General features: G+C 38.8%; 1 protein-coding gene across 1 annotated transcript in view; it reads left to right on the top strand.

Moving 5' to 3' along the window:
* The first annotated feature begins 5,770 nt into the window (after positions 1–5,770).
* SMC3 (structural maintenance of chromosomes 3) overlaps positions 5,771–16,063 on the top strand; it is a 28,558-nt gene continuing 18,265 nt past the window's right edge. Inside the window, exons 1-8 of the mRNA XM_081158057.1 lie at positions 5,771–5,907; positions 6,878–6,953; positions 9,010–9,048; positions 10,786–10,853; positions 12,605–12,676; positions 13,039–13,118; positions 13,365–13,443; positions 15,365–15,482. Of these exons, the coding sequence (XP_081014183.1) occupies positions 5,893–5,907; positions 6,878–6,953; positions 9,010–9,048; positions 10,786–10,853; positions 12,605–12,676; positions 13,039–13,118; positions 13,365–13,443; positions 15,365–15,482 (547 nt within the window). The 5' untranslated portion in view covers positions 5,771–5,892. The remainder of the gene's footprint in view (positions 5,908–6,877; positions 6,954–9,009; positions 9,049–10,785; positions 10,854–12,604; positions 12,677–13,038; positions 13,119–13,364; positions 13,444–15,364; positions 15,483–16,063) is intronic.

Raw genomic sequence — 16,063 nt, forward strand, 5'->3', positions numbered from 1 at the left:
TGACATCCTTCCGTGGACAATTAGGCAAGGCTCAGAGTCCAGCCCTGGTACCTCAAGGGCTTGGCTAATTTCCCTGATCTTGTTGTCAAGGCAACCCTGGTTGGCTCTGTGACTCTGCAGTTTCTCTCCCTCTTGCTTCCTTGTCTCCCTATCTTTTCAAGACAACACATGTGAGATGGCAGGTCCAAGTGGCCCACTTGTCAATGTTCAAAGACAATGCTGACCTGAAATGAAAAGTCTCCAGGATCTTCAGGGCCTCAAACAGAAAGAAATATATTCTCTAAACATTCTGAGAGCAGAAGCTGTCTGTCTCATTCACAGCTGTGCCCCAGAGTCTTACAAGGTGCCTAGAACAAAGCAGGTACTCAGTAAATGTTGAATGGATGAACTGAGCTGTGAGAAGGAGCTCCCTAAAGTTATCAGCCAGAAAACGGGGGTAGAATGACGGGCTCAGATTTGTAGTAGTCCCCCAGAAAAAAGTACACGTGTGTGTATATGTGTGTGTGCCGTGTGCCCCAAAGTAAAGCTCAAGAACCCTTGTGATATGCTGGCCAGGGTCTCCACTTTTCCTCTCTGCATCTTGCGATCTGGAGTTGTTAGTGTACATGGTTCCTGCACAGCCCACCTGGGAGTTCTGGCCTTAAGAATCTCTCCTTTCTCTCCCTCTCCCTCTCTCCTTCTCTCTCTCTCTCAAATACACATAATATGAAATTCACCATCTTCTAACCATTTAAAAATGTACAGTTCAGTAGTGTTATGTATATTCACGTTGTCATGCAACCAGTCTCCAGAACCCTGTTCATTTTGCAAAACTGACTCTTTAGCCTGTGTTGTCCCACTTTCAACGACCATCTTGCATTTTAGCTACAAATACATAGATAATGGGTTTTGAACTCTTCAGTGAGTCTTAATGTGGTACAGGTCAGTATCGGTGTTCAATAAATGTCCACTGGGTAATGGATCTTGCTCTGTTTTATTTTTTCCTGCGTGCTTCAATCTCTTGGTTTAAGAGCAACTTTGGCTTTACTATGCACCTGACAATTATCCCTACTTCTTGTCTGCCCTCTCGTGGGAAAGATGAAGAAGTGAAACTCAGAACAATGTTCATCTTTTCTGCTGGAATAAAGTGGCCCCTTTTTTTCCTAGCTCACTGGTCTTCACACCATCCAAAATTGTGATAGATCCAAAGTTGGCAGTTTATCTTCACCTTATAGAAGCTGACATTATAACAGTAGTGAATGACCAATTTTCAAATTTTTTTAAATCTGTTGCAAACCAATCCATTTGTAAAATATTATAAAAATGAATCCTTAAAACTGAAACTCATGAACACAAACAGCAGTGTGGTGGTTGCATACCAATATAATCAGAACAAACATAACAGGAAATAACTGCAAAATCTGTGTTGTTCATTGAATGTACATATTACAGGTGATTAATACAGAGAATTGCTACTATTCTTATAATTTTGTTATTCTTCAATCATAACTAAACATAAAAAACCCTAAGTAAAATGTAGTGTTTCCTCACTTCGAATGAACACCATGTATATGACCATTAAGGGTTTGTAATAGACAGATGCACATGTTTGTGGCTTGTTTGCCCATCTAATCCAGGCAGAACAGCACAGAATGCTCCTCAGCAGGTACCATGCACGTAGAAACTGCTTCTGTCTTGTTTTAATACGAGTTCTAGCGGAAAAGCCCGCCTCCCAGAGGTTTGTTGATGGAATGGAAGGAGAAATTTTAAAGCAATTTCAGGAAGCTCAGGATTTTCATGGTTTTTTTTGTATCCAAAATGAAGCAACTCAAATTTTCAAAGTTCATCTTCAGTTCTCCATCAATATTGCCTGCCTACCAATTTACCCTGTAAGGTTATATAAAGCAAATCATCTTTCAGTGAAAGCAATGGTTTCTGGACCTGTGCATTTGCCATGCACGGATCTTCTTTTGATGGAAATAACATGTAAACAATCCTGTAAAATCTGTAAGGCATTGGCCGTACTGTTTCGCAGATGTGCAATATCAAGAAGCATGTTATCACAATCTATGGAAAGTCTGTTCTTCTAAAGCTTCTAACTTCCACTTTTGGCTCTTTGATCTTACCTACCATTGAAGAGCAGATTGCATTCTTTCCTTGCTTAGAAGTAGAAAGATGATTAAAAAATGCCAAAAATATCACTCAAATAAGCAAGTCTTTTGTCCAAATCACACTGTTAAAAGGTTGTGACCTTGTAAGGGTGGGTGGGTGTTTTGTTTTTTTTACTTTCTAGGAATGCTTAAAGTTCCTTTCAGATTCAGACATTCCTAATAGAACTTTCTCCTTCAGTAGGCATCGTATCTCGGCATGCAACAACAGTTGTTTACAGTCGGCTTTCCGGTTATCACCTAAGAAAAAGAAGCATCTCAAATTTAATACATGACTTTTTGCATAATTCACAATTTTTTCTATGTAGCTAGAGAGATACTGTTTAGTTCAGCTAACATTTTTCCATTGCAGAATTTTCTTAAAGAAGGAAGCAGTGTGTTGATTTACATTCTCCTGCAACATCTTTAATTTGGGAAATAGCTTCAGAATGGTTTTCTGTCAGTGCAGCTGCCCCGTTAGAGAGCATTGCTGCACCCGCCTTAAACTCAAACCATATTCCTTGGCAGCGTAAACAGCTCAGAGCTAGTTGTGTTTGGCATCCATGAAGCTGAAACAATTTTTCCTCACATCTTCAGCATGTTCACGTTGCATATTATACCAAAGTAATTGTCATGTGAGCAGTATGTGAGCATTCAGCAACCCCTGAGGCTGAGATGAAATCGTCGCGTGGCCTACACTTACCTCTCATTAACTACTATTCTATATTTACTTCCATTCTTTCTTTTGATGTAAAATTCACATGTAACGAAATGCAAAATTCTTAAGCGAATAGTCAGAATTTTGATAAATGCATAAACCTTGGAACCCAAATCCCTATAAAAAACGTTACCATCACCTCCCAGAAAATTCCTTTATGTTCCTTCCCAGTTCCCTCTCATCCTTCCTGAAACAATCACTTATCTGATTTTTTTCCATCATAGATTTGTTTCTGTCCGAGAATGTCACATACACAGATATATACAGTGTGTACTCATTTGGAATACATACATTTGTATATCTGTAAGATTCACCAGTATAATATTTTTGAGACTCATTTATGTCATTGCATGTATCAGTAGTCAATGTAAAGATATACCTCAATTTATTGATTGAGTCATCTGTTGATAGATATTTGGGTTGTTTCCAGTTTGGGACCATTGTAAATAAAGCTGTTATGAACATTCATGTACAAGTCATTGGGGACATATGTATTCATCTTGGGCTTAGGTCATAGGGTAGATGTATATTTAGTTTTACGAGAAAGAAAATTCTTTGCAAAGTGGTTGTATCACGTTATACTTCTATCACAATCGTATATGAGTTTCAGTTCCTCCAAGACCTTGCCAAGACTTAGTGTTGTCAGTATTTTTAATTTCAGGCATTTTGATGGGTGTTTAGTGGTATAAAAACAAATCTTAAGTGTGCTGAGTTTTTAAATGTTGAGAGATTTCACGGTCTTTAGAACTGCCTCTTTGGAAAGGCACCAAACAGCTAAAAATATATGGTAAAAGTATAAAATGTGGAGTTGCTTTTGAGAAAAGTGAATGAAGTATTGTTTGCATGTTTGTTTTTTAGCACACCTCCCCCCCCAAAAAAAATCAGATGATACAATGTCTGTGTTAAATGGGTTTTAAGTCAATAATTACTTTTTTCTAGCTGAGTTTCAACCTGAAAAAAGAAATTTAACTTTGGCCTTAACTGGTTTGGCTCCGTGGTTAGTGTCCTGGGTTTGATTACCGCCAAGGGCATGTGCATCGGTTGCAGGCTCCATCCCTGGCCCCTGTCTGGGGCATGTGTGGGAGGCAACCTATTGATGTGTGTCTCACATCCATGTTTCTCTCTCTCTCTCTGAAAAAAAAAAAAAAAAAAGAAAGGAAATTTAACTTTGGACTACAGGCCAAGGAACTGGAGAATCTTGGGCCTGTTTATTATTCACAGAAAGTAGAAATAACCTAAATGTCCCTCATCTGATGGATAAACAAAAATGTGGTCTATGCATATAATGAAATAGGACTCAGCAATAAAAAAGGGCGCCAATACATGCTACAGGAGGTACTGACACATGCTCTTAAGAACAGGCACAGCCGCCCTGGCCGGTGTGGCTCAGTGGGCTGAGCCCCGTCCCTGGATTCAAACCCTGTCGGGGCGCGTGCCCTGGCTACGCGCTCCGCCTCCAGCAGGGGGCGTGCGGGGCAGGCCTGGACGGGGGCTTAAGGACTCTGCCAGCACCAAAGGGCGCTAACAGGGGTTAAGTTAGGAGGCCATTAAAAAGAGTTCCATCTGGAAATTATTAGGCTGAACTGCCCCCAGCGGCAGGCAAGGGGGGGGAGAGTAAGGACGAAATGACTTGTGTGGCCCAGAGATCTAATTTCCAAACAAGTAATGCCCCTCCCCCAGGAGGGTATCGATCATAGCCACCTATTTGTTGCAACTGTTCAAGTCTGTCTAGATTTATGGCAAATGGCCGAGCACTAACAGCTCCCGCGGTGTTAATCATCGTGTTATTAAAACAAATCTTCGCGCATCAAGTCCCCGCCCGGGCTGTCCTGAGAGTGGCTGGTCGGGAGCTTATAAAAGTCCCGAGAGAGAAGCATGGAGCTGCGAGGCTTCGGCGCACTGCATTCCAGGGGGCCACGGCGTTCCGTGGGCTCACTGCGTGGGTTCACTCCGCGGGTTCACTCTGTGGGTTCATCCCGTGGGTTCATTCTGTGGGTTCATCCCGCGGGTTCACTCCGTGGGTTCATCCCGCGGGTTCACTCCGTGGGTTCATCCCGTGGGTTCACTCCGTGGGTTCACTCTGTGGGTTCATCCCGCGGGTTCACTCCGTGGGTTCACTCTGTGGGTTCACTCCGTGGGTTCATCCCGCGGGTTCACTCCGTGGGTTCACTCTGTGGGTGCACTCCGTGGGTTCATCCCGCGGGTTCACTCCGTGGGTTCACTCTGTGGGTGCACTCCGTGGGTTCACCCCGTGGGTTCATTCCGTGGACTCACCCCGTGGGCTCACTCCGTGGGTTCATTCTGTGGGTTCACTCCGTGGGTTCACTCCGCGGGTTCACTCCGTGAGTTCATCCCGCGGGTTCACTCCGTGGGTTCACTCTGTGGGTTCACTCCGTGGGTTCATTCCGTGGACTCACCCCGTGGGCTCACTCCGTGGGTTCATTCTGTGGGTTCACTCCGCGGGTTCACTCCGTGGGTTCATCCCGCGGGTTCACTCCGCGGGTTCACTCCGTGGGTTCATCCCGTGGGTTCGCGGACGACGCCCGCCGCAGGTCCGCATTTTTAAACAGCCCGAGACCACGTGGCCGCCGGCCCGCGCTGCTACTGGCCCTCGGGCTCCGCTCGGCTTTGGCGCCCAAGCTTCCCCCCTTGTGGCCGCAACCATGGTCGCCGCGCTCGGAGGGAACACGGGCCAACGCCACGATCAAGGCCCTTGTGAACGACGCTTCCGACTACGTCTCAGGGAAGCTTCAGCTACAAATAGAAAACGAAGAATCGAATTAAATCCACCAAAGGACGCGGTGGAAGCTGCCTTTTTCAGAAAAGAAATAGCGGACCCGAACCTGTCTCCCCCTACGCTTCGTTGGGAAAACGAGGGTGGTTCCGTCCGAGGCGCGGACTCCGCCTCCCCGGGCGACGCCATTTTGTTTGGCTGGCGGGAGTGAGAGGCGCTTAGGGGGAGGGGTCCCGTCGGCGCCTCACCTGACCCGCGGCCGCGCTGTTCTTTCCCGAGGGGCAGCCCTTCTCCCCGGCTGGGGTCGCGGAACCATGTACATAAAGCAGGTGAGGCCTGTGCGTCCCTCCCCCGCTCACGGGCCCGTGAGGACCGCTCCTTGAGGCGGGGGGTGTCGCGGCACGACCTGCGGCCTCTCACCTCTCCCCGCCGAGCCGACCCGGGCTGGATGGGGGCTGGGGGAGGGGAGAGGCCCCGCCCCGGGAGCGCGGGGATCGCTGAGCTTGGGGGCGCCCGTCTGCGGCCCCGGCCTCTGCAGGGTGCTGGTGTGAAGGAGGAAGGACCTCCGAGAGGTGCGGAGGGGCCGGCGGGGCGGGCCCGGTGGAGAGATCGGGCCTTCCCGGGTGGGCCGGGGGCGGCGTGGTCCCGAGCGGGGAACCCGGCGCGGGCCATTCGCGGGGGCGGGTGTGGAGATGCGCGTCCCCGGCCGGGGGGCGCCCCTGGGGGCGCAGGCTGGGGTGTCGGCTTACCCGAGGGCCCTTTTCCCCCCGACTGCCCGGACTTCCCTCTGGCAGGACGCGCTGCGCCTCCTCATTGTTTACTGCTGTCAAAATGCGCTTCCCGCGCTCGAGTCGGCGGAGCCGGGCCGGCCCGCGGCCCTTGGGGGAAGCGTCGCTGTTGGAAATGCGGGGCTCTGAGCGCTCCTTTCCTGCGGCGGCTGCTCTTTTGGGCCGTCCCGCGTTTCCCCGGGAGTCGCTAGAGCTGTCGGCCTACTTGATACTTTTCCTCCGGCCCCGTAATGTTTAGCAAGCCTTATACGGTGTACTTGATTTGAGGCCTCCCTTGACAGGCGGTAACTCCTTAAAAAAAGAGAAAACACTGGCCGTGGTTACCGATCAACGGGCTGTGTGTTCTTGCACGGTTTTTGACCACCACTTTCCGAAATGAATTTTTCCTACGTGGAATTGACAGTTTTCTATCTTGCACTAAATGAGAAACCAGAAAGTGCAAAAGGGAATGTTTAGAAGTTATTTCTTTGTGTGTGTTCTGAAAAATATCTCTCTTTTACTGGTTTATTAGGTTATTATCCAGGGTTTTCGGAGTTACAGAGATCAGACAATTGTAGATCCCTTCAGTTCAAAACATAATGTTATTGGTAAGTGCTCGTGGTTGATGAGATCAGGTTTCTGTCCATACAGCCATTTAAATTTGGCCTGTGTCTAGGCTTAAGGAGATAAGAATTATCTTTGAATATACATGAATGTATGTGTGTTTTTTCTGTGTGACATAACTTCTTTGTCTTCTGTCTGCACTGATGAATTGCTTATTTTACACATTTGAAGTACTTGAGTAAGACAGTCATATGTTACTTTATTTGGGTACAGTCCCGTGTGTGTTTTAGTAGCTTTAAGTTTATAGCGAATGGCACTAAATTCAGTGTTTGAGCAATTCTGTTCTCAATATGTCATTTTCTAGTTAAAATGCTTACTGTTGCCTTGTTTCAAAGATGACCATTCTTTATTCACGAATTAGGTTGTTCTGACCCCTCATAACCCCGGCACTTGCCCTGAGCGGGAATCGAACCTTGATCTCCTGGATCACAGGTCGATGCTCCACCGCTGAGCCACGCCGGCGGGGCAATAATGTTCCATTTTGCTGCTGGAGCCAGCAGAAGTGTTTCTTGATGCTCTGAATTTTTAAAGGATAGATGTCAGTTATGTAAACCATGGAACTTTACCTCAGACTTCAGTGTGTACTTTCTAAGAACAGGGATGTTCTCTTACATAATCACAGTACATTTATCAGCTTCAGTAAGTTGAACATCAATGCAGTAATCTGCTGTTCATTTTCCAGTTACGTTGATTGACCCAGAAATGTTCTTTATAGCATTTTGCCGCCTTCAGTAAAGGATCTAATTTAGGATCAGGTATTGCATTTAGTTGTCATGTCTCTTTAGGTTCCTTTAATGTGGGTCATTTCTACAGCATCTCTTTGTCTTTTGTAACATTGTTTTTGAAAAATATTATATAAATAATGTGTCATCTACCTCTTCTTCATGTTACTTTTGATCACCCAGTCAAGGTAGTATCCAGTTTTTCCACTGTATAGTTAGTGTTTTTCCCTTGCAACTAATAAATAATATGGAATGATGAGGTATTTTTGGAACATGGAAATATGGTGCTCTTTATCAGAATTTCTCCCTACATTTTGTGTGCATTAATAATTCTTGCATTTTTTCTGATGGTTACAAAATGATGATTTTTTTTTTCCCACTTCCAGCATTCCTTTCACATTTACCAGTCCTTCCCATTTAACTGTTTATCTTTTTATTATCAGTATGGACTCATGGATTATTCCCCCCAGCACTAATTTCTAATTCATCTAATTATTTTGGTATTCATGTTGTCCTAGATTTAGCCAGTGGAAGCCACCTCAGGCTGGCTTCTGTGTCTTTTATATGCCTCTTTTTAAAAGCACTTCATTACTTTCTGGCATAACAAAAGTGATCTCTTTAGGATTTACATTGCATTAAAGGTGATAACTTTGGGGCAAAATTGTTCAGCATATCTTGGTCAAGATTAAGACTCTTAATGAAAATTTTGCTAAACAAAACTCAAATGAGTTCATTAAATTAGAAACATTTGATACCCTTTTTTGTATAGGATTGCTTATTTCTGAATCTGTAAAAACAATGCCCTACAGTTGTCTATACTTTTGTGAGTCTGTGAAACTACATTATATATAGGGCTGATTATAAATAGTTGAACATGCAAATAGTTTGAGAATTTAAAATGATTCTTTAAGTATTTAAATGTTAGCAATATGTGAATCTTTAAATTGTTAAATACTTTATTATGTACAATTAAAATAGAATTACTGTCCATTGTAATGATTATAAATTATGAAAGCCAGGTAGTATATTTAGTTATTTTTATTAATTTTAACCTATTAGGAAAGAGCAAAAGAATCAACAATAAAATGAATTTCTTTAAGGAAACAAATATCTGAAGTCTATACAAAAATTGCACTCATTTGGTGATTAAAGCTGTTTTGTTTATTGATTTCTTTTGTTCACTGTTCTGTTGTATTTAATATCAAATATTAAGATGTTATGCTAGAAACTTGGATTTATAAATTTTCTAATATTTTCATTAAATTTTTAATCTTATTGGTTTTTATACAAATAACATGTACTTTTTGAAATTTTATAGTGGGCAGAAATGGATCTGGAAAAAGTAACTTTTTTTATGGTAGGTATTGTTTTTTGAATTCTAAATATATTAAGACCTAGGTATCTTAAGATAGTTTATTTGAAAAATTGGTCTTCTGAGATTATTCCTGCATGAAACCCAAGAAATACTTCATACAGTGTTGTAGATTAGAGAGCTAAGTGTGTAAGGATCTGAGTTCTACTCTATATCTAGTCATTAATGAGATGTGTGAGACTGGGCAAAACACTTAACCTTTCAAATTACTTTTTTCACCTTAAGAACAGAGATATTTGCCCTGCCTATCTTAAATGGGTTGTGAGAATCACATCAGATAATATGTATGGAAGTTCTTTTTAAACTTGAGTGAAGTATATAAATGTCAATGCATATGTGTTTATATATGTGTATATATGTGTATATATATGTAAATATATATAAATGCAGTAGAAGAGTTAATATTGATTTTGGAAAATGGCTTATCTTTCTGTTTCATCTTTTTAAAAATGTTTTCTAAGCCAATTATTTTTATAAAGGATGGAGGGTATAGTATAAAAACTTTGTAGACTCAACAGACTTGTCAGTTTGAAGGTAATAAATAGAGCTCTGAAAATTATCTTTAAAGATAAAATGCATTTTAGTATAGTAACGACTGAAATCTTCTGGGGAGAAAAATCTTGTTAACAGAATTGGACTGTCCAAGAAGTGAGTTGAAAAAATTTTGAACCTCTTAGTTGAGTAGTGCTTGAGGAAAAGGGGGGTTTAGAAGAGGAAAGGTTCTATCCTATGCTTATAAATCTAAAGGGTACTCTATATCCTATCAGTGGTTGTAATTTGGGGATAATAAGAGAGTGGCTTGGAATGGAAGTGAATATTTCATAATCTGCCGGGGGATGAGCGCAGTTTTGAATTCATTTCTCTCTCATCCCCCAAGGTGATTATAAAAGACAGCCTGTCCTCACCTTCATCCCCATTCACACACACACACTCACTCTTAGAATGTAAAAGGTCTTTTGGGTGGATGGAACAGAACAGCTGGGTAAAGACTTCCATTTCTAGGTCAGGGTGGTCCAGTTAAGCCCTCTACATTGCAGTAGGAGTGGCTCCTTTTTACTGAAGATAAGGGCATTGCAAGCAGTTGAGTAGAAGATGGGAATCTAAAACATTTACACATATATATATTTTTTTAATTGGTTTTTAGAGAGAGAGGAAGGGAGAGAAACATCAGCGTGAGAGCAAAACATCAATCGGCTGCCTCCTGTGCTCAGCAACCTTTCAGTGCACGGGACCACACCCAGCCAACTGAACCACACCAGCCAGGGCATTTCCCTATATTTTTACTTAGTTCTATTTCTTTTGACAAAGTATCCAATTAAGGATATTGTAGGAATATATCCTATTTTGTTAATAATTTATATCATTTATATCTAGTGGGTAAAAACAAATATAGTGTTAACAAGTCAGTGAATACTTTGATTAAGAGGTAGACGTTAGTTCTGCTTGTCTTTTCCTGTACCTTTGTATTTTCTTTTTATTTTCTTACCATAAATGTTTCAGTGAAAGCTTCTTAATATTTTTCTTATATCATCATTTTCTTGCTGATTAGTCTGAAGTACAGGTAAATTTTTGCATTATTTTTGTTTATATGAAATAAGTAATCCACTTTATCTGCATTGTTCATTACGTGATACACTGTATTCTATGAAGACATGGGAAATTATTATTAAGGCATAAATTCTTTTTTAGACTGGACTAATAGTTATGTTTTTGTATTTCTAGCAATTCAATTTGTTCTCAGTGATGAGTTTAGTCACCTTCGACCAGAACAGCGATTGGCTTTATTGCATGTAAGTGATGCTACTTTAAGACATTATTGGTATTACAGTTGGTCCTTGAACAACTGAAGAGACAGTGGCATCCGCTGCCTTCAGTAGAAAATCTGCATGTAACTACAGTCAGCCCTCCAAATATGCAGATTCCCAACCACCAACAGATCCTTAAACAACATGGGTTTGAACTGTGCAAATCAACTTAAAATACCCGAGTATAAGTGGACCCTTACAGTTCAAACCTGTCTTGTTCAAGGCTCATCTGTATGTATTTTTATTTATTTTTTTAATCCTCCCTGATTTTAGAGAGAGAAACATTGATGTAAGGAACATCAGCCAGCCACGTCCCGAATGAATGTGCCCTGACCAGGATTGATCCTGCAACCTTTCAGTGCACTGGATGATGCTCCAGCCAGCTGAGCCACACCAGCCAGGGCAGCTGTATATATTATATTTTTAAAAATGCATTGTCAATCCTGATAAATCATTTGCTCAAGTTTCAGATCCTTTGTGAATAGGATATGGTCTCTTAAGTATGTTATTCTGCTGTAAAATTTAGTCTGCTGTATTAACACAGGAAAAAGCCCTAATTTTTATATAACGATAAGAAAATTGTAGGATTTGCCAAAGACGGATATGTCTTCCACATAAATATAAATTTCTTTATTAAGGGTATTGTCTGGTAAGACTCGAGAAGGTTTTCTGAGGAGAAAAAAGAGTTTGAGATTGGGGATGAGGAACTCTTAGACTCAGAACCAGAAGTTAAATGGGAGCATGGAGAAGCAACCATTGCAAACTAAGCAACATATAATTTGTTACTATTTTTAGCCATATTTTTACTTAAATGGTAATGTTTTCTAATATGAAAGAAGTATATGTAAAGAGAATTATTATAATTTTTCATTAGATTATTATGAATAATGAACTAAAGTAATTTTAGGATAAAAAATTATAAAAACTATAATAAAATAGTATAATTTATCTTTTTGGTTTGAATATGGCTTATAATTAATTTAAAGACCAGAAAGGAAGATTCCTCTGTATACCTCAATAATGTCTCTCTCACCTAGGAAGGTGTTTGTTTTTTAACTATTATCTCTCTGCTCTCTCCCCCCATTTGAATTTTCAGCTAGGTAATCAGGACTAATTCCTTGTAGAAAAATCTTTGTTTAGGTTTCTCAGGTTGGCATTAAAAAAACAATCTTTTTAGATATTCTACATTGTATTGAACATAACACATTGTATTGAACATAATACCAGTGTCCAGAATGTGGAAATTACCTGCATTTGGTATGTAAGTGATTGGGTCATAAAATTGGTCTAAATGTGACACATTAAATTAAATATGTGTATTTTTAGCAGATTTAAAACTACATAGACTGTCTCAAATTAAATGTTTAAAAAACAGAGTTCCACTAATTATATGATTTGTTAGGGTTTATTTCCACCATTAAGATGAGTCTATAAAAGAAATGCCTCAAAATGTTTTAGATATTAGTAAATAGGTAAAATTTAGTGTCTGGGGTCTTGTGCTCTAATAAGGACCTAACATTGACATCTCTTACATTATCATTCAGAATGGTTGAAAAATATCATCATCATCATCCTAATCCAGTGTCTTTGCTGTTTTGGCAAGAGATGCTGTATACTAGTCTGGAAGGAATTTTTGTGCATTGAATCAGGCTTATTACCCTGCACTAAACTTGAAATGTGTTTAAAGAATTTGAGAGTACCACTTAAATTAAAAATTTATCTATCTCATGTTTTAGGAGGGGACTGGCCCTCGTGTTATTTCTGCTTTTGTGGAGATTATTTTTGACAATTCAGACAACCGGCTGCCAGTGAGTAACTGCTTTTTCTTTTTAGTAATGTTGAGAATTTTACTGTTGCAGCTGATGATTTTTTCATGCTTTAAAACATTGATTTATAGCTTTATGTAAGCTATTATAATTTAGTTTATGCAAAAATAGACAGTTTACATACTAATTTTGTCTTAAAATTATAATGAACATTCTTGTAAATGGAATGTGCAAGCTGTTGTGAAAAAATGTCTTTATCATAAGAATTGAGTATAGCATATCTTTGGTGAGATTGAAATTTCATAATAATTGTTATGGTTAGGGACTCTAAAATGACCTTATTAACTAAAAAGTTTTTCACTTTTAGTATCGAATTAACTTTGGGCTTTTACTTTTTTTCTTAGATTGATAAAGAGGAAGTTTCACTTCGAAGAGTTATTGGTGCCAAAAAGGATCAATATTTCTTAGACAAGAAAATGGTCACGTAAGCATTTTTCTTTACATTTGTAATTTCTTTACAACAGAGTAAAAGTCTTCTTTTACTTGCCTTATATATGAGGTGTATTTGTCTCATGTTCAACAAATCAGAAGATTCTCTGAGGCTGGTACAACAGATGGTTTAATGACTGTTCTGTACTCCCTCATGCTTTTTAACCTGAAAGTTAGTGTATTCATTTTTCGGTTATTGTTGGATTGTTATTAATCTGAATTTTTTAATCTTTATCAACAGGAAAAATGATGTGATGAATCTCCTTGAAAGTGCTGGTTTTTCTCGAAGTAATCCTTATTATATTGTTAAACAAGGAAAGGTAAAAAAATTGTCCTTTTTAAATAGAATTTGCTTTCTGAGTATATTTATTGAATGATAAATTGGCTTATTTATTCTAGTGGTTAAGTTGAAACGAAAATGTGCCTTATGTCTTGTTTTCATTGATTTATTTTGTATTGAAGTTAGTTTTACCTTTTATGTGGCCATAAAATACAAAGTAATCCTTTGCATAATGGGATGGAAGTATTTCAGCAGAGTTGTTTAAGTAGATCATTTTTCCTTAGTGACCTGTATTACTCACAAAGGTGCATTGTACTAGAAGACATTTTTGGTTTGTGGAAGTCATGATAATCATAAATTATGAATATTGTAGAAATATTATAAAAATCACATTTGAAAAAATTACTTCCTAAAATTAATTTTCTGTTACTCAGCGTATCACAGAATTAAAATGCTAAAAGCTTACATTACCAGAAATCCACCATATTCTTTTCCTTATAGAGATTGTATTCTTTATAGTTTTTAGTTTCTATTTACTTAGCTGATTGCTCTATTTCCTCATATATTTTAAACTATATCTAGGATAATTTGTTTTTCTTAAAATGTACCTGTAATGGCGTTAAATTTTCTATAGTGTTTGTTTGGATTAGGGGGAAATTCTTTATAAATGTCTACTTATACCATATTGGAGGCTTATTTAGATATGTGTTGGAAAGTTAGCATTCAGAAGTGATTAGGAAGAATATGGTGTTTCACCTTTGGGAAATGTGATACCAGAGAACAGGTTTTTGAAAAGATCGTTATATAAGAGAAATTTTTTTAAAGAAGGCTGGTTTGAAACACCAGTTATCTGAGTCTTCCCTGCATACAACATGGACCCCTTGACATCTTTTTATTTCTCCTCGTGTATTTCATATAACCCATCTGTGACTACGTCATCTACAAAAGCATTGCCTTCACCCCTGCTCTATATGCTTTATTTCTTTATTCTGTTTTGATTTTCTTCATAGCAATTGTATTGTACTTGTGATGGTATGCTTATTTCCTGTCTTTTTCCACTAGAATGTAAGTTCCATGAGGGCAAGACCTTTTCTGTTTTGTTCAGTTCTTTTCCCAGTACCCAGCAGAGTGGCATATATGTTGTAAGCATTCATTAAATATTTTTTAAGTGAGTAAATTTAATGAATGAGCATGCTTACTTGGGGTACCCAATGATAAGGACTTAAAAGGTGATTTTTTTGTTGTATATACTTTTTTTGTTGTATATAGTTTTGACCATTTTTTCTTAGCTCAGCGCTGCTTCTCTTTTATGTAAAAGTGTTAAAGTAACTGTCAGTTGAATTTTTAATGCAGTGATAGCATTTTCTACCTTTATTGCTTAATTTTATTTTTAAGAATATGTAAAACTCATGCTTATTATATAAAGTTGCATGGCAATTAGATTTTACCACTTTGTGTCATGTATTTTGTTTGCCATATATTTGTAAATGAAATATTAAAGATGTTTTTGCTTATTTTATTTAATGCACACTTCCCCTGTGAGACAATTGTTTTTATCTATATTTTAAGCATACCATTTTTGTGATACCTTTAATAGTATCATTATAGCTTTTTAAAAACACATAGTGAGTGATGATTTCTCCTTTTAAAAATACTTTGTTTTTTTAGAATGAGTCTCATCTTTTATACCTTATCATATTGACTAAGAAAAAATGGTAGTGGGATATTCTGTCATTTGTAACTTGGAGAGTTTTATCCATAAATTAGACTTATGAATGTATCAATTCTATTTGGATCTTTTGGGATAAATTTCACTTAAGTTTAAGATATGTAGGTGTATGTATGTACTGTATAGATTATATTAGTGAACTCATACTCAGCTTATCATGTGACTACCCTTTCAAGGTAGAGTTCTTAAAGAGCAGTCTGTAGTGCTGTAATTATTTTTCTAAAATTTTTAGATCAACCAGATGGCAACAGCACCAGATTCTCAGAGACTAAAGCTGTTAAGAGAAGTAGCTGGTACTAGAGTATATGATGAACGAAAAGAAGAAAGCATCTCTTTAATGAAAGAAACAGGTAAAATAAATGTGATTCTACCTTATTTCTATTTGTTGTGAATTATTTTTCATTGCGTTATAGTGGAAAGGAGTTATGCCTGTTCTCGGGAGTATATTGTATGATAATTTGCCTATATGTTGAATGGAGATAAAATTAGTTTTAAGCAATTTAAGGTTTAAGATTTCCAGTAATTTTTTTTTTAATAAAGAATTGTTACTGTGAGGTAATAATGCCTTTTTAGGTCAGCTACTTTGTGCCTCTAGTGTCCTCATCATGGTGTGTGAGGATAACAAATTTGGATGTATTCCTCAAAACAAAGTTGGTCAGGAGCAAGTAAATGTAAAACTTCGAACTTAGACTCATCGTTAGTACATTTATTATGGAAACCCTACTTTGCTTTTCAAGTGCTGTGTCCTGTCATAACTTGGAATCAGACAGTCGTGGATTCAAAACCTGACTAATAATTTAACCGACATTGTCACTTGAGACTTGATCTTTCTGGTCCAAAGCTTCCCCAACTTACAAAGTCCTTTTTCATGTTTTGTAGTGGTGAATAGAGAAGCAAAGTAATTAGCATAATTGGAATATAGAATGCATTC

This window comes from Miniopterus schreibersii (genome assembly GCF_964146895.1).
Source record: "Miniopterus schreibersii genome assembly, chromosome: 14".
Classification (NCBI taxonomy): domain Eukaryota; kingdom Metazoa; phylum Chordata; class Mammalia; order Chiroptera; family Miniopteridae; genus Miniopterus; species Miniopterus schreibersii.